Source organism: Syngnathus typhle, linkage group LG6, assembly GCF_033458585.1.
Source record: "Syngnathus typhle isolate RoL2023-S1 ecotype Sweden linkage group LG6, RoL_Styp_1.0, whole genome shotgun sequence".
In the NCBI taxonomy this organism is placed as follows: Eukaryota; Metazoa; Chordata; class Actinopteri; order Syngnathiformes; family Syngnathidae; genus Syngnathus; species Syngnathus typhle.
Genome location: NC_083743.1, coordinates 1,837,576 through 1,862,832, shown reverse-complemented (window position 1 = coordinate 1,862,832; position 25,257 = coordinate 1,837,576). Strand labels below are relative to the sequence as shown.

The following is a 25,257-nucleotide window of genomic DNA, read 5'->3' as shown; positions in this document are numbered from 1 at the left end:
CGTGAATAAATACACGTTAAGAAACAGGGGAAGCTCATTTCAAAGTTTTAACATCTCATCTTTTTTCTTTTTAATCTCTTCCAACAGATTTCATAAACGCTCCAAAAACAGAGCCGAAATGGACCAGAAGAAACATTGGAAACATTCAAATGGGAACGTAATTTCAAAGTTGTAACCGTTTTTTTGCTTCTTCTTTTTGAATGACTGAATGTCAAAGGGCTTTGGTAAACGCCCCCAAAACGACGTCATTTTCACGCGACCTAGCGCGGAACAAGCGCACCTCCCTCCCACTGGTCGGAGCCAAAATGGATCCGAGGCGCAGTAAGCAAATTGAGGGAACTCGTGTTGACTCGGAAATGAAAGGGTACGATTTGACGGGCTAAAGAACCAAATTAAACAACTTGTTTAACAACGCAGGTAGGTATCAATGTCATCTGACGACGTCAGGCTGGAGGCTATTTGTGCTCCCGAAGGATGTTTGCGGCTACTTTAGCATGCTAACTAGTTGAGTCACGTCTCTTTGCGTTCCCTTTTTGTCGAAAGAGGCACCAAATACACGCGCTTCTTTGCCTCCTTGTCATGTTCGTTCTGAAGAGATTCCCTTTTTATTCCGGATTTGCCTGACCTGCACGTGACGTCAACAAAGTTCTGCTGCTCCCACAACACGTGACAGACATTCTGCCAAACATCTCAAGTCGGAACGTCGTCTTCTGCCGTCGGTAGTGATGGGCAGAAAGTATGAAGCGACGTACATTGACAATTGAAGACTCATTCCAGCCCACCCCTATTGTAGCGTCTGAGTGTTTTCAAAATGCAAGCTTTGCCGCTCTCGCCAATGAAGGGCGCTCGGCCGTGTGTGTGCCTTCAGGCGGCCATGGCGCAGCGACGCGGCGCCTGCACGTGGAAGCGACACATCTGCGAGCAGCTCAAGCTTCGCGACCGTCTGCAGCGGCACGCCTTCGAGGAGCTCGTCCATCAGTGTGAGTGTCGTCGCCGGGCCGGCATTGTGATGGCTACTGACCTCAGACCGCCCGCGATAATACGTGCCCTGCTTTTTTGCTCGAACAATTGGCGATTGTTTGAGCAAGTATGTGGATTCAGGCAAGAAAAAGTCACGATGAGCAAATGGGCTTCAGCATCCATGTTCGGGCTCCTTTGAAACTTTCAAAGATGACTTGCTCTTCATGGTACTTTCTCAGCGGATGGTTTCAAATCTATGAAAGGGCAAACGTGACATCGCGTTAGCTGGCTGACTACGTGCGTGCGTGAAAAGGTACCGGCGGACAAATGCCCGTCAAATCAAGTCCCAATGACCACGGCGCCCGTTTCAGACAATCGTCTGCTGGAGAAGTCGGACCTGCGCGCCGTCCTGTCGGAGCGCTACCAGGCGGACAAGTACGAGGTCGCACGAGGACACGATGCCACGTGAGCGCCGCCGTCGGCGACCAAAGGTGTCCCCCCCCCCCCCCCCCTCCCTTGTCGCCATGCCCCTTTGTTTGGCTGAGCGGGTGTCTGCCTCGCTCGCAGGGCGGCGACGGACGGGGGTCGCGGCGACGCGCTAGTGCTGCAGCAGGAGATGGCCGACATGAGGATCCGCCATCAGGAGGAGCTGACAGAGCTGCACAAGAAACGAGGAGAGGTGGGTGGGTGGGTGGTTGGGTGTGTGTGTGCGCGCGCGCACGTGCGTGGACATCAAGCTGCTTTTGGTCAAGGGGGCCGTCAAAGGCGATGAGCGCGTAAAGAAAAGAAGCTGCCGCTTTCCCATTCCTTAAGGTGTTTTTTGTGGGCCGCGCGTCTCGTCCCGCAGCTGGCGCAGACCGTCATTGAGCTCAACAACCTGATCCAGCAGAAGGACAAGGAGATTCAAAGCAATGAGGCCAAGTCGGTAGCCGCTCGCGCGCGCGAGTCGCCCCCTAGGGGCCGGCCGCCCCTGACCGCCGCTGCCTTCTTTCAGGATGCTGGAGTACCAGCAGCAGACGGCTGCCCTGGAAGGAGACTGTCGAGATCTCAACAGCTCCCTGCAGGTAGGGGGCATGATATGCCATCCTTTCCTCACTTTTTTTGGGGGGCCCTCCACGCCTCATTCGAGAAGAAGGCCTCGGCGCTAGCTAGCCTTGGCTCAGGTTTGCATCCCAGCGGGCGTGGAGGCCGGCATCGGCCGGCGTGCTTCATCTATCGTCTTTGGGGTCCGTCTGTCGGATTTGTAGCGGCCAGACTTGTAGGCTCGCCGTTGTGTCGCGCAGGACCTGGAGCGAGCCAACCAGACTCTGAAGGACGAGTACGACGCCCTGCAGATTACCTTCAGTGCGCTGGAGGAGAAACTGAGGAAGACCACGGAGGACAACCAGGAGCTGGTCTCGCGCTGGATGGCCGAGAAGGCTCAGGAAGCCAACCGGCTCAACGCGGAGAATGACAAGGACAACAGGTGGGGAGGGGGGGACACAAGCGTGCTCGCTCGCTCACTCGCTCACGCAACGCCAGACGCAGCGGTGCCACTCCCTCTCTGTGCCCCCTCCCCTCAGACGCCGACAGGCCAAACTGCAGAAGGAGCTGGCGGACGCCGCCAAAGAACCGCTCCCCGTCGACCCGTGGGTGAACCGGTGGCTGGTCACGCCTCCGCCCGCGCTGATTTGTTTTTCTCCTCAGGGACGACGACATTGAAGTTCTGGCCGAGGATTCCGGCAAGGCGGGAGGCGAGCAGCCGCACGGCCGAGCGCTCGGCAAAACTCCCAGGTCACTTTACGGCGCCGCTGACAAAAAGCAAAGCAAAGCACGCCTTGTTGTCAAAGGGGCCATGTGAATTGAAGTTGAGGTTTTGTCTTTCAGCAAGAAAATCTCCCAGATGCCCCCTGGTGGTCTGCTGGATTCCATCTCCAACATCTTCGGGTGGGTGGACGCGTCACCGGGGTGTATTTGCGTGACCTTCCCATGGCTCTCCGATGCACGCTGCTCGTTGTTGTCGGCAGGCGGCGAGGCGCAAACTCCTTGAGTACGTCTCCGGAAGACAGCGAAGTGCCGCCGGGGGCCAGCGTGGACGTTCGAGTCCCGTCCACAGCGCTGCATGTTTTCGTGAGTACCTTTCCTTTCTCTCTCGCTCTCTCTGGCTGTATGTGAGTGTTTGACTGCCTGCCTGGCTGCCTGGCTGCCTTCCTGCCTGCCTGCCTGCCTGCCTGCCTGCCTGCCTGCCCGCCCGCCCGCCCGCCCGCCCGCCCGCCTGCCTGCCTTTCATGCCTGTGCTGTGTTTTGTCCAGGAAGCTCACGACGGCGAGGTGAACGCCGTGCGCTTTGGCCCCGGCTCGCGTGTCTTGGCAACGGGAGGCATGGACCGCAGGGTGAAGCTGTGGGAGGTGGTGTCAGGTGGGTGGCGCACGCACGGGAAGGCAGGGAGGGGCACACACGCGTGGGCGTTGGGGCCGCCGCTCCATGGTCGATGATGAACAGTAAAAGGTCTGATTCCCCACAATTCCCTCCCGGCCCGCCGGCACGTTTGGGAGACGCAACGTGCCGGCGTCCTCACGCCTGGCTCACACTGACGGGAAGTGACAACATTCGGAGGCCGAGTGCAGATCTTTCCGGGCTCCCCGTGATCACCTCCGACAAGAACAAATTGAAAAGAAGCAAGCTGAGCGTCGGTCCCGGGAGGGGCGGGGCCAATGATCTCGAGTTTTCAACCTGAGACCTTGGTCGTTTTCGCGCCCACGTGGCGCCGCCTACTTTATCCAGTAGCACTTTGTGGGAATAATTGTTTGACTTGTCCATTCATGGCTGGCACATCGGACTTGAAAGCAGGTGTCTGACCCGCGCACGTGGGCGTGTGCATGTGTGCGCGCAGGTCGCTGTGAGCCGAAAGGAGCGTTGACCGGCAGCAACGCCGGAATCACCAGCATCGAATTTGACAGCACAGTAAGTGTGGTGGGCTGTGCGCAAAGCTCTTTGAGCGCTCAAAGCGGGACAGCTACTTTGAATGAAGCCATCCATTTGAAAAAGTTGACTTGGTAAGAGGCCCAATGTTGTGACTCCTTTGCATGCTCAAAAGAAAAGAGGGAGAAACGCCATTGAAATAGCACGCCTGCTAACCCACATTAGCTGATAAATGTGTGTGTGTGCGTGTGCGTGCGTGCAGGGATCCTACCTGTTGGCTGCCTCCAATGACTTTGCCAGTCGCATCTGGACTCTGGAGGACTACAGACTGAGGGTCAGTGGCAGGAAAACACACAGGCGAGGTCTTGTTGGCGTGCGTGGGAAGGTTGTTGATTGGGTTAGCAGTTGCTTCGTTCGCCCCAGTCCGGGACAAACGAGTCCAGTCGTACGTCGGCGAGGTCTGTGATGAGAAGTAAAAGGTCTGAACCGGGATGAGTCCCGCCCCCGCGGCTGCCGGGTCGGCTCCCAGCAGCGCCCGCTATCCGTCGCGTTCCGACAGTCAGGCGCCGCCGGTCCGGGATCTGCTGACAACAACGGATGCGAGGCCACGCGCCGCCCGCCGGGAGCGCTCGCGGGCCGGCCGACCGACCGACATCCTACATGCACCGGAGGGCATCGGGGAGGGCCGGGCCGGGCCACGGGGGCGGGTCCCGCTCGTGATCTCCAATCTTCTGCTGAGACCCACACGGACGGCGCACGGCATCTTTTTCTTAGCCGCCGTTGCGCTCGGCCCCAATATTTGGATCTTCAATCCATCCACCTTGGCGCTGTGTGAAAAGGGGGCGGGGGCTCATTGAGGCGTCCGTCTTTGCTCTCCGCAGCACACGCTGACCGGTCACAGCGGGAAGGTTCTGTCGGCTCGCTTCCTGCTGGACAACGCTCGCATTGTGTCGGGAAGCTACGACCGAACCCTGAAGCTGTGGGACCTCCGCAGCAAAGTCTGTACGTGATGCTCCGGCGTAGGCGGAGACTCCGCCCCCACCCCGGCCCATCGCTCGCTTGTGTCCGTCCGACAGGCATGAAGACGGTGTTCGCCGGCTCCAGCTGCAATGACATCGTGTGCACAGAGCAGTGCGTGATGAGCGGACACTTTGATAAGAAGGTCCGCTTCTGGGACATCAGGTCAGTGAGGCAGGCGCCTCCCCGTGGGCTCGGCGGCGTCACTAGAAGCCGCTTTGCTTCCAGGGCAGAGAGCAGCGTTCGGGAGCTGGAGCTTCTGGGCCGGGTGACATCTTTGGACCTGAACCAGGACCGCAGCGAGCTGCTCACCTGCTCCAGAGACGACCTGCTCAAGATCGTGGATCTGCGCGCCAACGCCGTCAGGCAGACCCTCAGGTCCGACTCGACTGGCCCGTCCGGCCGGCGTGACGCCACCGTAGCGTTTGCGAGGCTCACGCTCGTCTTGTCCTTCCTCTTTAGCGCCGAGGGCTTCAAGTGCGGTTCCGACTGGACCCGAGTGACTTTCAGGTGGGTTTGACTAAGAAGGAACTTTTTGCGAGCCCGCGCTGGAGATTTGTCGTTCTTGGCTTTGGCACACCTTCCTTTCAGCCCTGACGGAAACTATGCGGCCGGCGGCTCGGCGGACGGCGCGCTGTACATCTGGAACGTTCTGACCGGGAAGTTGGACAGAATACTGGAGCGCAGTCACAAGTAAGTCCCCCGATCATTGGAATATGGCGTGGCACGTGTGTGGGGAATACATGTCTGGCTGCCCTTGAATGTGCTTTTGAAGCTTCCCCATCCGACGCTTCCCCGTTGTCACTCCCGCAGCTCGGCCATCAACGCCGTGTCGTGGTCGCCCTCGGGCGTGTACGTGAGCAGCGTGGAGAAGGGCAGCAAGGCCATCCTGTGGTCCGACATGTGACGGAAGGAAGGACCGGACTCCGTCCCGTCTTTGCCTTTTCTTTTTAATATCCCACGCCAGGCTGATGTCGGCGCTCGGCCCAATCGCTAGCTAGCCAGCCCGCCCGCCCGCCAAGTCCAGATCCGGTGGGCTCGGCCCTGACCCGCCCGTACAAAACGCCGTTACAGGCGGGACCGACGCTGTCCGCTTGTCAATATCATGTTGACTTTGTGCACATAGCAAGTGATTAAAGACGTCCAAGCCACCCTGGACCGGCTCGCCACCGCGGAGGGAGGACAAAGTGCAGGCCGAGCAGGCGCCGTGGGCACCTTTGAGCTGCGTTGAGCAGCTTCGTGCCTTCATGAAAGTCCAGTCGGCCCGCGCACACTTATTATCCCGTTTTATTTTCAATGGTATTTTCATGTATCGATTGGTTGTGGCATTTGAAATGCAAAGTGGCTTGCTGAAGATGCAACATTGATCAAACTTGCTGTCGTCTTTATTTGCTGAAAAGTCATCGGTTTGCATTGCCCGAGCAAGCCTTTTGCCATTAGCACACAATACTTCATGCGGTGACAAAACGATACAATGGAAACCTGCGAGTTTGGACACGCCCGGCCGGGTCGGGGTCGTAGCCCAAAACCTGAAAGCATCCACCCAAGGGTCTCACCGGGCGGTCCCCCGTGGCTACGGAGCCGACGCAGTGACAAAACCAGGGTGTGTCCTGCGGGGGGGGCGGCGCCCGCCTGGGTCAGCATCTGGCGCCGATCCTCCTCGTCACCCGCCGTGGGAAAGCGGCGGCCGGGCAGCCGGATCGATGACCGCACGGATGAACTCAATCAAGTCGGTGAAATGTGCCGCCTGCATGCACACAGGGTGGCCTGCTCTTTTCACGCCAAGTTCAAGTTTCTAAGTCGCTCTTCACAGCCCACATTTAAATGTGTGTCACCGGCGGGTTTCAGGTTGCCTTCTCTCGCGTGGGAAGTGGGACCGTCCTATATCCCATACATCAAAAAAGGTCAGCTGCACCGCGTCCTCATGCATCGCTATCCGACTCCACAACGTCATCTTTTTCGCCATCCGTCCGTTTTCCGCTCAAGTGTCCTCGTTTGGATGGCGGCCGGTCGAGCCGACTCAAAGCCGAGCCGAGGCGAAGTCCCTCCATGGCAGACCCCCTCCAAATTAGAATGTTCCCCGATGAAAGACTGGGATTTTGGAGTTTCACTTTAAAAGCGGAAGTCCGCGCTCATTGGTCGACAGTGTCATACAGGAAAAACAAAGCAAGTTCGGCAGGTCGAAGAAAGTTGGACCAAGACAGTCGGACGAATTCCGCAGCTGACTCGCGGCGCGGACTGCATCCAGGCCGCCCGAGAGCGCGTGTGAGCTGAGCCATGAAGGACACCCCGGCGGACGGCGAGCTGTGGAAGGCTCACGTCGTCCAGCAGCTGCGCCGCCGAGACCGGGAGCAGCACCACACGTTCCGAGACCTCGTCTGCGCCTGTAAGATGTTCGCAAAGCGTCTGATTGCGAAATCCATTTGAATTGGACTCAAGCGCTCGTTGCCACGCAGGCCCGAACGCCCGCCCGCCCGCCCGCCTGTTGCTTGCCGCCTGTTGCTTGCCGCGCACGCGCGTAAATGACGTTCGCTCGCTGCAAGCGATTGCCATCAAATATGCTGGCCGTCGTGCCAGTCGGGTCGCTTTCCGCGCTCACTGCGGCCTCCTTTCAGACTCTCGGCTGCTGGACAGAGGTGGCGCGAGCGACTGGTTGTCGGCGGCGAGCTGCGGCGCCGTGGTGTGGGCCGCGCGTGCGCGTCGTGTGCAGCAGCTTCACAAGGCCGCCGGAGAGGTCAACGCATGACGAACGACGCCAGCACAGTCACTCGCTCGCTCGCTGGCGATCTGCCGCTTCTTTCGATTGTGCTTGTTTTTTCAACAGTCCCCCTTTTTGATTGATTGGCTTGCAGTTGGCGTGTCAAGTGGTGGAGAAGCAGCAGCAGATGACAATCAAAGACAGCCTTTTGGATGGTCAGCGGGACAGGTAAGAAAAAAAGACAATTCCATCGTTGCGGTGTTTGCAAAAGCAATAGCTCCACCGACTTGTCTCTTGTTGGCAGGCTGCTGCAAGGCGAGCGCGGCCTGGCGGGCGCGCGCCAGCTCCGCCAGCAGCTGTGCCTTCGGGCACAGCGGCTGGAAGTGGACAACAGGCTGCTGAAGAGCAAGTACGACGCCCTGATGGAGCGCCAGCGGCGGGCCGAGCGGCGTCTCAGGGAGGAGAAGCTCCGGGGAAGCGGCCTGCTGGAGGACGTGATGGGGCTCAAGCGGCAGGCGGCCGCGCGCCTCAACCGGCGAAACGACAGACGCTCCAGGTGCGGTGGCTCGGCTTCCGTTCTTCTTCTCCTTCTCCTTCTTCTTTCTTCTTCTTTCTTCTTCTTCTTCTTCTTCTTCTCCTCCTCCTCCTCCTCCTCCTCCCCCCCCCGGTTGTGGACGTGAAGTCCAAGCCACCGTGTACTGCTTGTGTGACTCAGAGTTCAAGACGCCAGCCTGGAGAAAGATCTGCAGACGGCTGCCAGCTCTATGGTCAAGGCGGACGGGTGAGGCCTTCCCCCGGCGTCAGGCAGGGCCTAGATGGGGCAAAGAAAAGCCCCAAAATGTGGAGCGCAAATGATCCCTGCCCGCTCTAAGCATGCTGGCTGGCGCTTCTGCTCCCTCTCCCAAGCGTTTGTGTGTTTTGCAGCTGGGCGTGTTTAGCACCCGGCAAAAAGTTGGCCGAAAAAGGTCAAGAACGTCTCTTGAGGTGAGCTCCCCTAATTGGAAAACAACTTTTCACACTGCGCGAGATCACAAGGCCTTTTCTTTCTCAGATCTGCTCCGGCATCCCGAAACTCTCTGAGGATCCCGGCGTCCATCAGAGAACTCTTTGAGTGAGCCCTAACTCTCTTTTGAAAGTCGGACAAAAGCACAAGCTGCTTCGTGGGGGATAAGGTCGCCGGTCTGGCATCCAGAGTCTAAACATGGACCTGGAATGAGGCTCAGCCCAAATCGGACGGAGCCTTAGATCAAACCAAATTGGATTTAGGCTGACTCTTGTGGGCGGGGCCACTCCGGCTGCGGTTCATCGGGGCTAACCCTGAGCGCTGTCTACAGGAGGAGGCGGGGCCAGTCTGAGTGCGCTCCAGAAGAACAAGAGGAGCCGGCGCGCCCCGTCGGAGTCCCCGCGTCGGCAAGGCTTCCCGGCCGGGCCCTGCACGTCCTGGTAAGATCTCGTGAGCACCGCTTTCTTCCTTCTCCCCCAAAGCCGCCTGACATCTCGCGAGAGGAGGCCTTCCTCCCTCCCTTCCTTCCTTCCTTCCTTCCTTCCTTCCTTCCTTCCTTCCTTCCTTCCTTCCTTCCTTCCTTCCTTCCTTCCTTCCTTCCTTCCTTCCTTCCTTCCTTCCTTCCTTCCTTCCTCCCTTCCTCCCTTCCTCCCTTCCTCCCTTCCTCCCTTCCTCCCTTCCTCCCTTCCTCCCTTCCTCCCTTCCTTCCTTCCTTCCTTCCTTCCTTCCTTCCTTCCTTCCTTCCTTCCTTCCTTCCTTCCTTCCTTCCTTCCTTCCTTCCCAGCCGGCCAGTCGCAAACGGACGCCGACAAAGAGGACGGCACACGTTTGTTAGCTGCACAAAAGGAAAGCTGCTCTTTGATTTGACAGGAAGCTCACGAGCAGGGCGTCAACACGGCAGCGTTCTGCTCCAGCTCTGCCCTGCTGGCCAGCGCGGGAACCGACAGAGTGGTCAAAGTGTGGGAGGTTCGAGCAGGTTGGCCTGCATTCCTTCCTTCCTTCCTTCCTTCCTTCCTTACCAAAACACAAGCTCCGGTGCTGCCCCGACATCCCGCCGACCGGTTTGGATTGCCGACGCCGACCGGTTTCTCTTGCCGACGCCTTCAGGTACCCTCAGACACCGGACCACCTTGGACGGGAGCACGGAGGGTCTGACCTGCGTCCAGTTTGACCCCACGGTGAGTAGCGCCTTTGACCTGGTTGCCTGTGACCTCTGACCCCGGCTCATTGAAAATCCCGCCCGCCTGCCATCGGCAGGGTCACCGAATTCTGGCGGGCTCCTACGACAAATCGGCTTTGCTGTGGTGTTTGGATCACCCGGTTGCCAAGGTAACGCTCAGGCCTGACTTGACCGACTGCGGATGGGCTGTGTGTTTGCATCTGCGCGTCTGACTCGGCGTGTGTGACGGACCGCGTGCGCGTCAGCTGACCCTGACGGGCCACAGCAGGAAGGTGACGGCGGCTCGCTTCAGCGGTCATCAAGTGGTGACGGGAAGCGCCGACGGGACCGTCAGGATATGGGACCTCCAACGCGCCGCCTGTACGTGCTGACCCACCCATGGCCCCAGAGGCTCGTTTGCTGGGCTCACTAACGCGCCTCGCCCGGCCCTTCAGGTGTCCACTTGGCCCGAGTGGCGTCCTTCTGCAGCGATGTGGTCTGCTCGGAAAACGTGGCCATCAGCGGACATTTCGACCACAAGATCCGACTGTGGGACACCAGGTGAACGAAAACGAAGGGTGCTTTAGGGGAGGCCTGTTCTAGCCGAGTGCGTGGCCAGCTTTCTTACAGTCTAACGTGGGAATGTCGGGCGTGCGGCCCCGGTGGCGTCTCTCTCGCAAGCGTCATTGAGTGCGTCACTGAGGGCAGGGGACGTGTTGTTTGGCTCCAGGCTGTCCAGCTGCGTCCACTGCCTGTCGGCGCAGGGCAAAGTGACATCTTTGGACCTCAGCGCCGACGGCCGGCACCTGCTCAGCTGTTGCCGGGACGACGGACTGCAGCTGTTGGACGTCCGCAACTGGAGCCACGGTGGCGCCTCCTTCAGGTGAATGGCATTGCCTCTCTGCCCGGCCCGGACCGGCCCGGCCCAGCCCAGCCCGTATTGGCTGAGCTGGCTAACGTGTCGCGCTTTGCTTTGGGCTCAGAGCGGAAGGCTTCAAATGTGCAAGCGACAGCACCAAAGTGGCCATCAGGTGAGCTTTCCCTCGACTGGTTGCCACGCTTCTTCTTAATGCCCGCCGTCTCGTCAGCCCCGACGCTCGCTTCGTGGCGGCGGGATCGGCAGACGGCGCCGTCTACATCTGGAACGTCTCCGCTGGAAACCTGGAGACGCGCCTGGCTGACCAGCACAGGTACCGTCCGGCCCAGCCCACGCGCGTTGTTCTTTGGACTTGTGTGGTGCGGCGTGCCGTCCCGTCCCGTCCCGTCCCGTCCCGTCCCGCCCCTCCTTAACCTGCTCCTGCTTTGATTCTCCAGCGCGTCCATCAGCGCTGTATGCTGGTCGCCGTCCGGCGAGTACACGACGAGTGTGGACAAAAAGGGACGGGCCGTCCTCTGGAGTGACATCTGAAGGGATTTTTTTTTTTTCTTCAGAGATGTTTTGGTTCTGGTCAGCGATTATTGATACGCCGTTAGCCCGCAACTGAAATTGAGACGGTTAACACTTGACCAGCGAGTCAACGTTAAGTTGTTGCTTCCCACTCAACGTTTGTCTTGTTTCTTTCTTTTTTAAGTGTAACTCTGTTTGTGATGGTTTGTCGACACGTTTTGTGACTTTTAAAATGACTTTTAGCATCTGTTGTGCAATAATAAAAGAACAAGAAAAAGTGTGTCACTTTTTTTTGGTCTTCCCTTTCTTTCAATTGTTGGCTTCAAGACGACAAATGAAGGCCAGGCCAGGCTTGACTTGGGGGGTTTTGCAGTCGCGAGAATGCTCGCGTTTTATCCTTCTGTTGAGGGGAGGGTTAGGGAGCCGCTGCCCTGCCCTGCCCTGCCCTGCCCTGCCCCTGCCCTGCCCTGCCCCTGCCCGCGTGTGCCTCCTTCACGCACCTGATTCAAATGACCGACACAGTTTGCTGACGAGCTGATCGTCGGAACCGGCAGCAAGTAACGCTATCGAGCAGGTGGGCTGGCTGGCTGGCTGGCTGGCTGGCTGGCTGGCTGGCTGGATGGCTGGATGGCTGGATGGCTGGATGGCTGGATGGCTGGATGGCTGGATGGCTGGATGGCTGGATGGCTGGATGGCTGGATGGCTGGATGGCTGGATGGCTGGCTGGCTGGCTGGCTGGCTGGCTGGATGGCTGGATGGCTGGATGGCTGGATGGCTGGATGGCTGGATGGCTGGATGGCTGGATGGCTGGATGGCTGGATGGCTGGATGGCTGGATGGCTGGATGGCTGGATGGCTGGATGGCTGGATGGCTGGATGGCTGGATGGCTGGATGGCTGGATGGCTGGATGGCTGGCGTGAGTCCGAGAGTGACGCACGCGCTGGCCGCTCCGCTGTGCGTGGCGGGCGGCAACCGAAACCTTTGCCGGCCTGCCATTCCGGCCAGCCGCGCTTCTAAAACGCCCACCTGTTGTCGCGTGGCAGCTTGACGTTGTCACACGCAGTTTGGCCGGCGTCAAAATCGTCAAAAACTTCATGCGGCCAGCAGGTGGCGTCATTGTTAACGCTCTGGCTTTGAAAAGGTGAAATGGAGAAAAATGTTCTTGCATTTCTCTATCCTTTTGATGTTCTTGTTTGAGTTCACATTTTTGCCCTCTAGAAGCTCCCTGCGATGAGTGGCTGGGTGGGGGCTCTCCTCTGATCATGTGACTACAGAGAACACTTCCTCCCTTCAGTTTCCACGGTGACGGGATCCCTCCTCCTCCTCCTCCTCCTCGTCGTCGTCCTCCTCCTCCTCCTCCGCCTCCTCTTCCTCTCATTCTCATCATCTTCGGTGTGTCCACTTGCTCGTCATCGTTGGCATCAGGATGGCAGATAAAGGAACCAGGTAGCTTTGTGTGTGCGTGCGCCAGTGCGTGCGTGCGTGCGTGTGAGTGTATGTGCGCGCGCGTGCCCGCGCGGTCATGCGATCCCTGATTGGTTGGAAATCCTCCACGCGTGATTTTTCTTACGTACTCAATCGTGCAGTGATAGGAGGCGACACATTTCCAACTTGATGTCAAATGGTGTGTGACGTCATCGTGTCAAAGGTGTGTGGGTGGGTGTCGGTGTCCGTGCAGTGTGCACACATGCAACGAGAGACGTGAGAGCGTAGAAGCTGGTTACCACGACAACGCGGCAGAAACCGCACGTCGAGAAAGTCGAGTGAAGTTTTAAAGTCACCTGAAGCGGAAGGAAGTCACATTGACGTAGGCTTGAGCAGGTAGTGGGGAAAGATTGGAACAAAAGAAAAAAAGAGCAAGAAAACCGAGCACGTGACTTTCCTTCGAGGCGTGAAAAATAGCCTGAAACTATTCCTCTAAATATTTGGAAGCGCCCGCCCGCGTCGTCTCCGAAGACGTGTGCATGTTGTTTGCTCAGAGTGTCCAAACGAATTGAGGCATCACTTGATGAAATCTTGGACGGATTGAGCTCCATTTTGTCGCGCGCGTTTCAAGCTCTCGACACAAAGTGCGCTCTCATTGATGCGCTCATCCGTGAAAACGGATTGATTGATTGATTGATTGATTGATCGGCTCTTTGTGTGGAATCCCTCCCCAAAAAATAAAAGCCTTCATTTGCTTTGGAAAACAATATTCAATATGTCGGAATGCTGTTGCAATGGTGCTCTGCATTGTACTGCTGCCCCCCAGTGGCCAAGGCACGCACAACGGAAGGAGCAGCATGCTCTTTGAATGGAAGCACAAAGTGTGGTTCAAAGTCAGCACTGTGACGCACAAGATTGAAGCATTCTACAGGGCTCGAAACTAACGATTGCCCGATTGCCCGGGGCAAGTAGCGATGGCAGACGGGCAAGTAGAATTTTTTCCTCACTTGCCCGAACTTGCCCTGCCATAATACCATGTTTTCAAGCTGTAAAAAGACGATTTTGTGCATAATTTCTCGCAACTTCTGCCGCTTCTGGTCCGACATTTTGTTTTCTAGGGAGCGGTTAGTTTCTCGTGTAAGTCTGCAATACATTGATAACGGCAAAGCGCTTCGTAATTAAATGCATGCTCTCTCACCCGTCCCTGGCTCTTCTGCGCCTGCGCACCAGCAGAGCTTGTTTCCGGTTGGCGGATACGAAGGCATATGAAGGCAAAACTTATAGTGTTGTCTTTTTTATTGCAAAAATGTGTCGGGCAAGTAAAAATCCACTCCAAAAAAATTCGGGCAAGTAAAATTTTGTTTCGGGCAAGTAAAATTTTCTCCAACTTGCCCGAGGGCAACTTGGGCAAAAAATAAGCTTCGAGCCCTGATTCTAGATCAGGGGTGGGCAAACTTTTTGACTCGCGGGCCGAACTAGGTTCTAAATTTGGACCGGAGGGCCGGACAAGGAGCAGATGGACGTAGGCGTTGTGTGAAGTCATATAAGCGACCTGTAAAGGTCATTGCATAAAAGATCTTGGCCTTTAGTAGGTAGTAAAGCATGGATATTCCAAACAAGTTTTTTGAAAACAAATGCATTTATTAACAGCATTAAAAAAAAAAAAAAAATCACTAAAAAACTGCTATCAGTGATTCTCATAAAATACGACACTGTTATTATGAATAACAATCTCCATCACTTCAGTGCCTGCAGGTCAGATTAATGAAAGATGTTTATCTTATGAGATCACATCAAACGGCAAACATTCTGACCAAATATATCATCTTGAAGAATCGGTGAAAGCATACATCCAAATAAAGTAATCAAAACAGCAACACGGTGAGGGGTATCTGAAAATCAGAGCAGAGTTTTAACTCGCAAACACCTGGTAACAGAGGTGAGGAAACGGGAAACACCTCCTTAAAGTAAGCCTTAAGAACTTTACAGGTTAAGATTAGTCGCAAATAGGGGGTGCATCAATGTCCTTGAGCATCCTGCATTGTTTGAAAATGAGAATGGTCGCTAGTTTCAATCCCTGCTATGTGTACAAATCATATTCAAAATGCATTTTTTTACAATAAACTTGAGAGCCTCCCGTTCATTTTCAGTGGGAACAGTGTTGTTGGTCTCCCTTTTTTGCTAGTGCGTCATAGTCTGGAGTAAAATTTGTTGTGGCAATTCTTAGGCGAGATCCGAGGTGTTGGTCCGTTTACCTTGATCTGTGACGGGTTGATGTTGATGTGGCTGAACGTCACGTCGCGTACGTCGAGCCAAATTGTCCACTCTTTTTTAACATTCGGCACTCACTTCTTTTTTTCGGGCCACTCATTTTAATGGAAGGATTCCAGGGGAAGGTTTGTGGGTGGCTTTAGCGCAAAACTGCATCTGAAAGCTCAGCGCGCGAATTATAAGAATGCTGTCGTCAAAGCCCACGCTCTAAATTCGGGACTGATACGAATAGAGCGAGAGTGCGCCAAGTCCGTACTACTGAGTACGTACACGCACTTGTGAGTGTGCACCGAGCTTTCTGACACGGCTTCCGGTAGTAAATGCGCAGGCGAGCGCTTCGCCATCTACTGGGAAAACGCAGTCATTGCAGGCAAAATGGCCCAAAAAAAAAGGTTTAATAATACAATTTGTTCAGGGTTGGCGGGCCGGATTAAACGGTCCCGTGGGCCGGATGTGGCCCGCGGGCCGTAGTTTGCCCACCCCTGTTCTAGATGAAAGATCAGATGGCGAGGCTCTCTTTCAGAACCCAGCCTAATCCCGGACGTATGCTCTCGTTTTCAGAGTTTTTAAAAAAGCCAGTCCCAACGGGAAGGTGAGTGTTCCGCCTTTACTTTTTGACCGAACGGGCCCGCTTGACCGAACGCCGTGCACGGGTCTCTTCAGCTCACCGTCTACCTGGGCAAGAGGGACTTTGTGGACCACGTGGAGCGCGTGGAGCCCGTCGGTAAGAGAAGCTCCGGGGCGTTTGCGGGCGACGCTTTGGGAGCTTAAGATCAATTGTCGTCTATGTGAAGCCCTTTGAGACTGCATGCCTGTGATTTAGGGCTATACAAATGAACAAACTTGACTTGACGCCGTGCTCAAGCGCTCCCATGCCTTTTCTCATCAGATGGCGTCATCCTGATCGACCCCGAGTACTTGAAGGAGAGAAAAGGTTTGGAGGAGAGCCGGCCGGCCGGCCGCAGGTTCCCACCGTCCCTTTTGCCGAGACGTCTTTGTTGTCTTGCAGTGTTTGTCACGCTCACCTGCGCTTTCCGATACGGGCGCGAAGATTTGGACGTGCTGGGCTTGACCTTTCGCAAAGATTTGTTTGTGGCCAACGAACAGGTGTTTCCCGCTCTCGGCGACCAGAAGACCCCCTTGACTCGTTTGCAGGAGCGCCTGATGAAGAAACTGGGAGAGCACGCCTACCCGTTCACATTGCAGGTACGGCCCGAGCGGCCTCCTTGCTCGCGTCCAAACGCTCCTCCTTGAGTCTTGCGCTCCTTTGTTGGGGTTTGAAGAAGCAGACCCATTTTGTCTCGCAGATCCCGCTCAACCTGCCGTGTTCTGTGACGCTGCAGCCGGGCCCGGAGGACACCGGGAAGGTAGCCGCGCTCGGTCGCCGGTACCTGGGCGAAAAATGAAATGAGCCTGTGTGTGTGTGTGTGTGTGTGTGTGTGTGTGTGTGTGTGTGTGTGTGTGTGTGTGTGTGTGTGTGCGTGTATGTTGTTCAGGCCTGCGGCGTGGACTTTGAAGTCAAAGTGTTTTGTGCGGACAACGCTGAAGAAAAGATCCACAAAAGGTAAAAGGCTTCCGTTCCGCCGCATGCATTATGAATGCCGGTGCATTAGTGGCGCAAAGCGCGATCAATAACATTAGTAGCGGCGGCAACGGCAGGAACTCCGTTCGGCTGGTGATCCGCAAGATTCAGTTTGCGCCGGAGAAAGCCGGGCCTCAGCCCAGCGCCGAGATCACCCGCCACTTCCTGATGTCGGACAAACCTCTGCACCTGGAGGCGTCCCTGGACAAGCAGGTGAGCCCAAAAAGTGAAGACAGGCAGAGAGAGAGAGAGAGAGAGAGAGAGAGAGAGCGCTTGCGCCGCCATGCCCTCTCGCTTTCAGATTTACTACCACGGAGAGCCCATCAGCGTCAACGTTCACGTCACCAACAACACCAACAAGACGGTCAAGAAGATGAAGGTGTCAGGTACGGGGCCGTCTGTCGGATCCTTTGCTCGCCGGCTGCTTTCCGATCCTTTGCTCGTCTTCGCTGACCCTCGCCCCGTCTTTCGCAGTGCGACAATACGCCGACATCTGCCTCTTCAACACGGCGCAGTACAAATGTCCCGTGGCCTGGCAAGAGTCCGAGTGAGTCCCGGCCGTAGTCCAACGCGGGCGGGGCCCGGCCCCTTTTAGAAAGGGGCTTGTTAGCTTCCACGTCTGAACGCCAGCGGGCGCCATTAGCTCCCTCATGTCGACGGAAGGTGGAGATGCGGTCGGTCGAGATGTGGCAGGATATCCATCCTCAGGGCCAGTCATTTGTCTTCCCAGTGACGTGGTGGCTTCCAGTTCCACCTTGTGCAAGGTTTTCACCCTGACGCCGTTTCTGTCCAACAATCGAGAGAAGCGAGGCCTGGCGCTGGACGGCAAGTTGAAGCACGAAGACACCAACTTGGCTTCCAGCACGCAGTGAGTCGCCCGGCGTGCCTTGCAGTGTTTGGCTCCAATGAACCCAAGAGAAACAACATACAGGACAATATTGAGAAAAATCTGACGTCAAGCAACCTTGTGTTCAGATTGCGGGAGGGCGCCGACAAGGAGATGTTGGGCATCGTGGTGTCGTACAAAGTCAAAGTCAAGCTGTTGGTTTCGCGAGGCGGGTCAGTTTTCTTTTCCTTGTCCATCTTAGGCCCCCTAGTGGCCAAAGTCAACCGGCACCAAAGCCACGTGATCATGAGCATGTTTTGTTGTGGTCTGCAGGCTCCTGGGAGACCTGGCCCCCAGGTAAGCTTGCACCTAGCCGTCACAGCGGTCCAAATATCTCTTGAGTTTTCTTTGTTCCAAGGGGATGAAGCCCCTTTTTTGGGGGGGGGGGGATTGTTGTCAAGTTGCAAACGGTTCTGGAAACAAGCAGATGGCAGACGTCTCGGCTGACGCTGCAGGCCGAGTGCAAATCGCACCAATTTCACCAATTCCAAATTTGTGATCAGCTGTTCTGTTTGCCAGTGACGTGTCGCTGGAACTTCCCTTCACGCTGATGCACCCCAAGCCTTGGGAGGAGTCGCTTGACGGCGAAGAGAGTAAGATTTGCCTTGGCGCTTCCTCGCAATGGACATGTGTGTCTCATTTGTTTTGGCTCGCAGCTGCTGACGAAGCCCAGAGCGACACCAACCTGATCCAGTTTGATGCCAAGTAAGCATCGCGTGCGTGCGCGAGTCCCATGTGCGGAGCGGATGTCTATCAAGTGGATGATGGCTTCATGTGTCTGCTGTTGAGATCTGACATGACACCATGCACTGACATTGTGTAATGAACCAATTTCCATCCATCCCTTCTTCTTTGGCAGCTCAGGCTCTAGTTTCTCTTGAAACCAAATCTCCAATCTTTAGTCATCTTTCTCCTCTTTTAAGTAGTCACAGTATCCCATCGCTAGTGACCAGTGGGCTAATCATGTCCTTGGGGCTAACTGTAGTACCTGCAAAAGCAAAGAGTCAATCTTTTTTGGGGTGCTTTCACGGTCTGCGGTGGACGTCAGTGTCCTCGCAGCCCTCAGCTAGCCAAAGTCACGTGACCAAATTTAGCAACCAGGTGAGCAACTGTGATGATGTCATTTTTAGTGGACAGCGTGTCGCCCAAATGCCCCCCACCGGCGCTGGAGGTGCCGACTCACTCACTCACTCACTCACTCACTCACTCACTCACTCACTCACTCACTCACTCACTCACTCACTCACTCACTCACTCACTCACTCACTCACTCACTCACTCACTCACGTGGGGCTTTTTCTTTGTCTCTTGTGCTCCGTAGCGCTGACGACGACATCATCTTTGAAGACTTTGCCCGTCAGCGGCTTATCGACGCGAAAGACGACGAGGACGAAGAGGCGGCGGAGGTCAACGACAGATAGAGCCGGCCGGGACGAGCGGGCGAGAGTGGGGGCGCCGTCCGTCCGCCCGTCCGCCCGCTTGCAGGTCCAGCAGGTCCCGGAACCGCTCTGCTCGTTTGTCTCCTCCAACACGCTCGTCTGCCTCGTTAGCTTAGTCGGACGGACGACAACCCGGGCAAAGGTTCGGCGTCATTCCACGGCCGATCGGATTTTGCTTTGAACATCCCCGTGCACGCGCGTTCTCTTTGGCACGGGAGATGGATACGTTTTCATGGTCGGCGCTCGATTGCTTTTCCTGTCGCCTTTCGGAATAGTTGAACGTGCGCGGCTTCATTCCGAAGACCTCCTCCGTCGGGGGGTGTAAAAACCAGTTGGCGCCTCGCACCCGAACAGGGGACACAACTTGATCAATAGCGTCAAATGATTGCCAGTTCGATACACTTTGTCAAGTGACCGCTCTTTGTACCTACATGCGGATGGATCCAAATAAAGCACGTTAATGTTAGGCATTTGCAATTGTTTCTTCAGTCAACGCGTGAAAAGAAATGTCTTTTGAATTTCAACCACCGCCGGAATGAGGAGGAGTCGAGCGGCGAGTGCGGGGCGACGCTGTCGGGTTGCCATGGTTACTGCCTCGCTCACAACGCCGGCGACAGACGAGACGAGGCGAGGCGAGTCAGGCGGCTGGAACGTGAGTTCGCTGCGCTGGCGAGCGCCCAGCCAAGCTGACTGAGGACGTTCCGGGCGGGGACGGATGCACACAGCAGACGCACGTGAAGGACGCGCGCAGCAGCAGCCATGGAGCGAGTGTGAGTCTTGCGGTAAGCCTCCGAAGCGTTCGGGATTGCTGCGTGCGCTTTTTTCTTTTCTTTTCTTGTGTCATCTTTGCGGCAGGAGACAGGAAACTGGTGGGGGTGGGGTGGGGTGGGGGCGAGTGGATTTGTCCCGCATGACCGTGACGAGGCTCGGGCTGAAATATAGACGTGACGGTGACGCAAGCCAAAGTGCACGCGTTCTGATTTCCTCTCGCGCCCTCGTTGCCGTGACGTCACGGCGCTCCCCCGAGAGATGCTGCTGTTGCTAGGTTACTGCTGCCGTTTTGGGGAGCGACTGGTGTGGGGGAAGGGAGGGGAGAGACGTGATGATGCTGCTGCGATGATGCCGCCACGGTGCCCCGACGATGCCCCGACGATGCCTAGCACCACCTCCGCGCTTCCACGTTACGGAACCACTTGAGCTAGGGACCGGAAACTTTGGTCTCTCCTCCAGGAAGGATGACGTCTCGCGAGGAGGCTTCCACCTCACGCAGGTTCTTCCAGTACGTGGAGGACAGATGCCTCCAGGCTTACGACGAGCTGGTCATCCAGAACGCGGCCGACATTTCCCGAGAGAGTGACCGGATTCGACACGATGCCAATTGGACCTACTTGCAGGAGAAGAAACTGAAGAAACGGCAAGGGGAAGCAATAAAGAGGTGAGCCAGAGGATAAGCGGCGAGGAAGATGGATGGATGGATGGATGGATGGATGGATGGATGGATGGATGGATGGATGGATGGATGGATGGATGTTGTCATTCTTGTTGGTTTCCATTTGTGCTGGCTGGCTGGCTTCAATTGCGCTTTGCTCCGTCGGTCGGCTGGCTTGCTTCCCGTGCCTGCCGTGCCTTTCACCCGGCACGCTTCTACCCCTTTGTAGGCTGGACGACGAGGCCACCGGCGCCAGCGACGCCGCCTACTGCGGGAAGCATTTGCGAATGGGTCTGGCCACCGTGCCGGCGGCGGCGCGGGACGGCCCGGCCGCTCCCGGCCTTGGCCCGGCCGCTCCCGGCCTCGGCCCGGCGGCCTTCGGCGTCCGCTCTCACTCCCTCGACTCGGTGGGCGGCGACCCTGACGAGCGCAAGCAGCCGCCGCCCAAACCCAGGAGGGACCCTAACACCAAACTGAGCAGCAGCTCCGAGGCCCTGGCGACCCAAGACGAAGGTGCTCGCTCTCTGGCTCTCTCTGGCTCTCTGGCTGTCTCTATCTCGCTCGCTCGCTCGCTCGCTCGCTCGCGGCTGCACTCTCAGCCTGACACGCTTGTCGTTTGTCTTTCTTCTTTGACGGCTCGCAGTTCACGTCCCGCACGCGTACGGCGGCGAGGACTGGAAGAAGACGCCTCCGCCCAAACCCAAACGCAACCCATCCACGCAACTCAGCTCGTCCTTCGACGAAACAGCCCACGCGTGTAACCACGGCGGCAAGGAGAGCTGGATCGGGGCCGGCCCGGGCGAGTCTGAGTCGGTTTACATCGAGATGAGCGGAAACGTCTGGGCTCAAAGCGGAGAGGAGCAGAACGAGTCAGTGTACGAGGAAATGACGTACTCGGAGTTGTGCCGCATCCCGCAACCCTTTCCCAATCTCCTGACGCACCGGCCGCCGCTCCTGCTCTTGCCGCCGTTCCATCCTCAGCGCTCGCCCAATTCCGACGAGTCTCCGCTGACCCCCGTGGACGTCACGCAGCTGACCGCGCCGGGGAAAAAGGCGGGGCCGAGCAGAGACGAAGAGGAGTGGCCGCCCACACCCAGCGTCACATCTTCGGGGCGCTCGTCGGCGCCGCCGCTGGCTTCCGGCCGCCGCGCGTCCTCCGGCTCCGCCCACGACGGGAAGGCGTACCCGCGCAGCCAATCGGCGTGCCCCTCCCCCGTGAGCCTGGCCCGCTCTCGGACGCCCGTCGGCCCGAAGAGGCCGCCTCCCTACGCCGCCTTGATGGCCGCCCGGCCGCCGGAGGCCGGCTCGGCCACGTCGCCGGATGACCTCGCCAAGGCGGAGCGGAGGAGCGGCCGCGCCGCCGAAGGTACGTACGTCGGCGACGTATCGCCATCCAATCGTGTCCCGTCTGGAATTGCGTCGCTTCTGGAAGTGGCCGTCCCAACTTGCTGTTTGTTGTTTGAGGACAGACGTCAAGGCTCGGCGTCCAGTCAAGGCTTCCGCGTCGGGGACGCCGCGGGACCATCCCGCCCTCAGCCAGGTAACAAAGTCACTCGCAGCATTCGCGTACCGGTCTGAGAAAAACCCTCCACTCAGACGTGCGCGTCAAATATTTAACGAGAAGAAAAAGAAGCTAGCGCATTGGCGCCGCCGCGGTGAACTACGCGCTCGTCACGGTTCCCAAATGCTTCCATTGAGGGAAACGAAAGAAGACGGGTGACGGACGGCCTTTGCTCCGCTCCGCAGATGGCGTGGCCGTGCGGGGACGCCACCATGATGGACACCATCGAGAAGAAACGAGGTTTGTGCCGCGAGATCAGAAATCGCCGGCGGGCCGACCTCGGGGACGGCTCGCCCGTCGAGCGGCGGAGGAAACAACCGCCGCCCTACTCGGCGGCCATCTTGTGGGACACTGCCATCTGAGTCTGGGTGTCTCCTTGTTGTCTGCCGTCCGTCCGTCCGCACCAAATGTGACCTGGACAGAGCGAGCGCCGGCGGCCGCAGGGTCGCCTTAGCACTTGAAAGGCAGCTCAAGCCAAAGACGTGGACAGCAACAATACGTACTTTGACCTTTTTCCTCTTTTCGTTTTCTTGACTTTTGTAACGTCACTTAGTTCCACCAGGTTGTTTTTTCCAAAATGCCCCGGCTAGGTTTCACACCAGGAGGATGACTTTGATTTTAAAAACTGGTAAAAGTCAAGGCCGCCATTTAACCTCGACTGAGGCTTGCCTCGATTCTGTACGCACAGACGGTTGCGGCTAACAAAAACAGATGTGTTGACGGCTTGGCTTTGGTTCCCCTTTCAAATGGAGACGCTGGAAATGCACGGGCGCCGACGTAAAGGACCGCGGGCGGGCGGGCGGGCGGGCGGGCAGGCAGGCAGGCAGGCAGGCAGGCAGGCAGGCAGGCAGGCAGGCAGACAGCCACACAGGCAGGCAGAGAGGCAGGCAGGCAGCCACGCAGGCAGGCAGGCAGGCAGGCAGGCAGAGAGGCAGGCAGGCAGGCAGGCAGGCAGGCAGAGAGGCAGGCAGGCAGGCAGGCAGGCAGGCAGGCAGGCAGGCAGGCAGACAGCCACACAGGCAGGCAGAGAGGCAGGCAGGCAGCCACGCAGGCAGGCAGGCAGGCAGGCAGGCAGGCAGGCAGAGAGGCAGGCAGGCAGGCAGGCAGGCAGGCAGGCAGGCAGGCAGGCAGGCAGGCAGCCACGCAGGCAGCCACACAGGCAGGCAGAGAGGCAAGCAGGCAGCCACGCAGGCAGGCAGACATTTGCAAAGCAAGAGCCTCAAAAAAGGGACGACAGGCTGCCCCTCAGAACTCGAGCTATTCTCCCGAACTCGTTTTGTCCCGAAAACGTGGGCCAGCAAAGGCAGCGTCACTTGAGTCTTGAAAATGGACCATGTTTCAGTTGGTCCGTCGGCCTTGGCAAACGGGAAGGGAAATTGCCAGTGTTCAATGTTTGTCATTCACTTTTTGTCTAGTTGTAGTGATGCAGCGTGCAACTTTGGAGAGGTAAATAAGCGACAAGCCAAAAAGACAAAGAAAGCCTGGGCGCCGCCGGGCTTTGCACACACACGCACGGGCCTTTGGGATCACTTGAATGCACAACATTTCTTGTTGATGAGTAAAGTGGTGAAGTGTGACCGCAAGGTCGCTGACGCTGTGATTGTCTTTTTGCTCTGGATTCTATGTTGTCTGCTGAGGCTACGAGACACGTGGAGTTGGGCGGGCGAGCGAGCGAGAGCGATACATGCATTTCAGGTCGACCGGCTGGCTGCGAGCGTCGGCTCCATCAAACGTGGCGGACACGTGCGTGTTTTCCTCTTCCGCTTGGCTTTGCCAAGTGTGCGGCGTCCCCGATTTTATTTGATCTGAAAAACGTTGGTTGCTTTTGGGTGTCTCCATTGACGAGCAACTTCTCTGGAGCCTCTCGTGACTCAGCGAATGCTGTCCTCTGCTGGTTGGGGTTGGCAATGCATCATCATACCCTTTTTTATTTATTTTTTCTCCCCTTGACCTTCCCTAATTGGTTGGCGTGTTGAGTAAAGTGTGATGGTGGATCTATATACCGTTTTTTCCGTGTATAATGCGCCCCCATGTATAATACGCACCCTAAAAATGGCATGTTGATGCTGGAAAAAAGCCTGTACCAATGTATAATACGCATCCAATTTTTTTTTTTTTCGTTTTTTTTTTTGAAGTCCCAATGATCGTCACACACGCAGGGAGGCAATGGGTCCCATTTTTATAGTCTTTGGTATGGTCTTAACTAGGCTGGATGTATTTTTTTTTGTTGGCGTTGATTTCTCCAACTGCCCATAAAGGCACCACCGCGATCAGTGCGGACATGTGAAAAAAGCGTGCGCACATGAGAAAAAGGCGGCTCTGTATGGGAGAGAAGTTGAAGAGGAATAAATACACCCTTGGAAACCAAAACTTGCCCCTCGTCGTGATTCGGAGCCGCAACAAATGTTTCGGATTTGTGTAGAGTACATTGTGACCAGAGGCATAGCCAAGCCGGGGCGGCGCCCCGGTTAGGACTCCCTGCGCCCCGGTTGAAAAGAATCGAGCTTTTTAGATTCTTCATTTTCATGCCGTTTTTTTCTTTCGGTCTTGCGCGAATGTGCTTGCGCTATTCTATGTGCGCGATGTTATCCATTCACCGTTTGCCTCCCGGACCCGGATGTTGTTTTAGCGAACGGCGTGGGTGATGTTGGTTTTTTTTTTCCTGTGGGCGCGCGCCCCTACTGGGAAAATTCCTAGCTACGCCTCTGATTGTGACAGCAAACGAGCAGGTGATCGAGCAAGCGTCTGATACGAGAGCATTGCGTTCGTATGGAGCGTGTTTGAAGTGAACAGCAGAGACGAAAGGAACAAGGCAAAGTGTTGTGAAATCAAATATTACCAGTAATACGCATTTTGTTACTTGCTGATTGAAACTAATAGGAAGAAAACTGAACTCTCGCTCTTTATATAGCTGACGTGTCTTGCGCATCCGTTCTGCGCATCGGATCCATAGTGCACATGCGCAGTGATACTGCCTCCGTATGACGTCCGGTCCGCGATGGAGATTAAAAAACAAACAATATTTGACAATAACACACCATCAAGGATTGCACCATCGCATCAAACGATGTGTTGTCAATTATGAATTTGACTGACTAAGTGTGTTGGGCAGGATGGCTGAATGCGATGCGCGATTGACAACAAACAAGAAGAAAGGTGATTTCAAGTTTTATTTCGAGGGAGATTTGTCCTGTCTCGTCCCCAGTTTTGCTATGTTGCCATAGTTTCTGTTCGCGTCGCCCCTCCCTTCCTGTGTCACCTCAATCGATGTAACGTGTTTTGTATTTAAGTCCTGTCTGCCCCTCGCTCACCGTCGGATCATTGCATGTGTTACCGTCATGATGTCTGTTTGGTTTCTGTTCCTGTCTTTGGTAATGTCACCCTGTCTTTTTGTTCCGCGACTTTGTCGGTCAGTCCTGTTGTTGGTTTTGTTGTACCATGATTTTCTTAAAAAAATACCCATGTATAATGCGCACCCCAGATTTTAGGACAATAAATTAGTTAAATTTTGCGCATTATACACGAAAAAAAACGGTACA

At 56.4% G+C, this 25,257-nt stretch overlaps 4 protein-coding genes across 8 annotated transcripts; all 4 read left to right on the top strand.

Moving 5' to 3' along the window:
* The first annotated feature begins 211 nt into the window (after positions 1–211).
* On the top strand, positions 212–6,250 carry atg16l1 (ATG16 autophagy related 16-like 1 (S. cerevisiae)). Of its 3 annotated transcripts, XM_061280007.1 has the most exons (20): positions 212–417; positions 869–980; positions 1,332–1,425; positions 1,528–1,639; positions 1,808–1,881; positions 1,955–2,024; positions 2,244–2,425; positions 2,523–2,588; positions 2,647–2,733; positions 2,827–2,886; positions 2,967–3,069; positions 3,252–3,357; positions 3,833–3,903; positions 4,124–4,195; positions 4,743–4,863; positions 4,938–5,043; positions 5,107–5,256; positions 5,341–5,388; positions 5,470–5,571; positions 5,692–6,250. In XM_061280007.1, exons 2-20 carry the CDS (start codon positions 875–877, stop codon positions 5,783–5,785), a joined length of 1,824 nt encoding a protein of 607 aa, XP_061135991.1. In that variant the 5' UTR covers positions 212–417; positions 869–874; the 3' UTR covers positions 5,786–6,250. The 3 variants fall into 3 exon arrangements, with proteins under 3 accessions (XP_061135991.1, XP_061135992.1, XP_061135993.1); XM_061280008.1 differs by lacking the exons at positions 212–417; positions 869–980 and adding an exon at positions 988–1,273; XM_061280009.1 differs by lacking the exons at positions 212–417; positions 869–980 and having other exon boundaries at positions 1,332–1,451.
* Positions 6,251–6,534: 284 nt separating this feature from the next.
* On the top strand, positions 6,535–11,405 carry LOC133155050 (protein Atg16l2-like). Of its 2 annotated transcripts, none has more exons than XM_061280011.1 (17): positions 6,535–7,264; positions 7,494–7,612; positions 7,731–7,804; positions 7,881–8,132; positions 8,292–8,357; positions 8,501–8,560; positions 8,628–8,687; positions 8,911–9,019; positions 9,450–9,555; positions 9,687–9,757; positions 9,837–9,908; positions 10,005–10,119; positions 10,194–10,299; positions 10,420–10,621; positions 10,722–10,769; positions 10,827–10,928; positions 11,053–11,405. In XM_061280011.1, the coding sequence occupies exons 1-16, from the start codon at positions 7,156–7,158 to the stop codon at positions 10,917–10,919; spliced, it is 1,662 nt and encodes a 553-aa protein (XP_061135995.1). In that variant the 5' UTR covers positions 6,535–7,155; the 3' UTR covers positions 10,920–10,928; positions 11,053–11,405. The 2 variants fall into 2 exon arrangements, with proteins under 2 accessions (XP_061135995.1, XP_061135994.1); XM_061280010.1 differs by having other exon boundaries at positions 6,542–7,264; positions 10,469–10,621.
* Positions 11,406–12,429: 1,024 nt separating this feature from the next.
* On the top strand, positions 12,430–19,194 carry arrb1 (arrestin, beta 1). Of its 2 annotated transcripts, XM_061281856.1 has the most exons (16): positions 12,430–12,571; positions 15,383–15,413; positions 15,485–15,545; positions 15,711–15,755; positions 15,831–16,027; positions 16,129–16,188; positions 16,318–16,385; positions 16,481–16,616; positions 16,705–16,789; positions 16,878–16,950; positions 17,134–17,271; positions 17,379–17,462; positions 17,563–17,586; positions 17,809–17,882; positions 17,946–17,994; positions 18,611–19,194. In XM_061281856.1, the coding sequence occupies exons 1-16, from the start codon at positions 12,552–12,554 to the stop codon at positions 18,708–18,710; spliced, it is 1,245 nt and encodes a 414-aa protein (XP_061137840.1). In that variant the 5' UTR covers positions 12,430–12,551; the 3' UTR covers positions 18,711–19,194. The 2 variants fall into 2 exon arrangements, with proteins under 2 accessions (XP_061137840.1, XP_061137839.1); XM_061281855.1 differs by having other exon boundaries at positions 15,711–16,027.
* A 443-nt stretch (positions 19,195–19,637) lies between these two features.
* Positions 19,638–22,500, top strand: LOC133156090 (neuronal tyrosine-phosphorylated phosphoinositide-3-kinase adapter 2-like). The gene is made up of 5 exons (XM_061281854.1): positions 19,638–20,163; positions 20,387–20,670; positions 20,801–21,523; positions 21,627–21,697; positions 21,904–22,500. Exons 1-5 carry the CDS (start codon positions 19,964–19,966, stop codon positions 22,078–22,080), a joined length of 1,455 nt encoding a protein of 484 aa, XP_061137838.1. The 5' UTR covers positions 19,638–19,963; the 3' UTR covers positions 22,081–22,500.
* The last annotated feature ends 2,757 nt before the right edge of the window (positions 22,501–25,257 follow it).

Bases quoted from the DNA above. Each gene is read 5' to 3' on its own strand.
- atg16l1 (XM_061280007.1), top strand. From the start codon at position 875: ATGGCGCAGCGACGCGGCGCCTGCACGTGGAAGCGACACATCTGCGAG. The intron at 2,887-2,966 runs GTGGGTGGACGC...TGTTGTCGGCAG, and splicing joins TCCATCTCCAACATCTTCGG to GCGGCGAGGCGCAAACTCCT. The intron at 5,044-5,106 runs GTCAGTGAGGCA...CTTTGCTTCCAG, and splicing joins GTCCGCTTCTGGGACATCAG to GGCAGAGAGCAGCGTTCGGG.
- LOC133155050 (XM_061280010.1), top strand. From the start codon at position 7,156: ATGAAGGACACCCCGGCGGACGGCGAGCTGTGGAAGGCTCACGTCGTC. The intron at 8,561-8,627 runs GTGAGCTCCCCT...TTTCTTTCTCAG, and splicing joins GGTCAAGAACGTCTCTTGAG to ATCTGCTCCGGCATCCCGAA. The intron at 10,770-10,826 runs GTGAGCTTTCCC...CCGTCTCGTCAG, and splicing joins AGCACCAAAGTGGCCATCAG to CCCCGACGCTCGCTTCGTGG.
- arrb1 (XM_061281855.1), top strand. From the start codon at position 12,552: ATGGCAGATAAAGGAACCAG. The intron at 16,617-16,704 runs GTGAGCCCAAAA...TCTCGCTTTCAG, and splicing joins AGGCGTCCCTGGACAAGCAG to ATTTACTACCACGGAGAGCC. The intron at 17,587-17,808 runs GTAAGCTTGCAC...TCTGTTTGCCAG, and splicing joins CTGGGAGACCTGGCCCCCAG to TGACGTGTCGCTGGAACTTC.
- LOC133156090 (XM_061281854.1), top strand. From the start codon at position 19,964: ATGACGTCTCGCGAGGAGGCTTCCACCTCACGCAGGTTCTTCCAGTAC. The intron at 20,164-20,386 runs GTGAGCCAGAGG...ACCCCTTTGTAG, and splicing joins CAAGGGGAAGCAATAAAGAG to GCTGGACGACGAGGCCACCG. The intron at 21,698-21,903 runs GTAACAAAGTCA...TCCGCTCCGCAG, and splicing joins ACCATCCCGCCCTCAGCCAG to ATGGCGTGGCCGTGCGGGGA.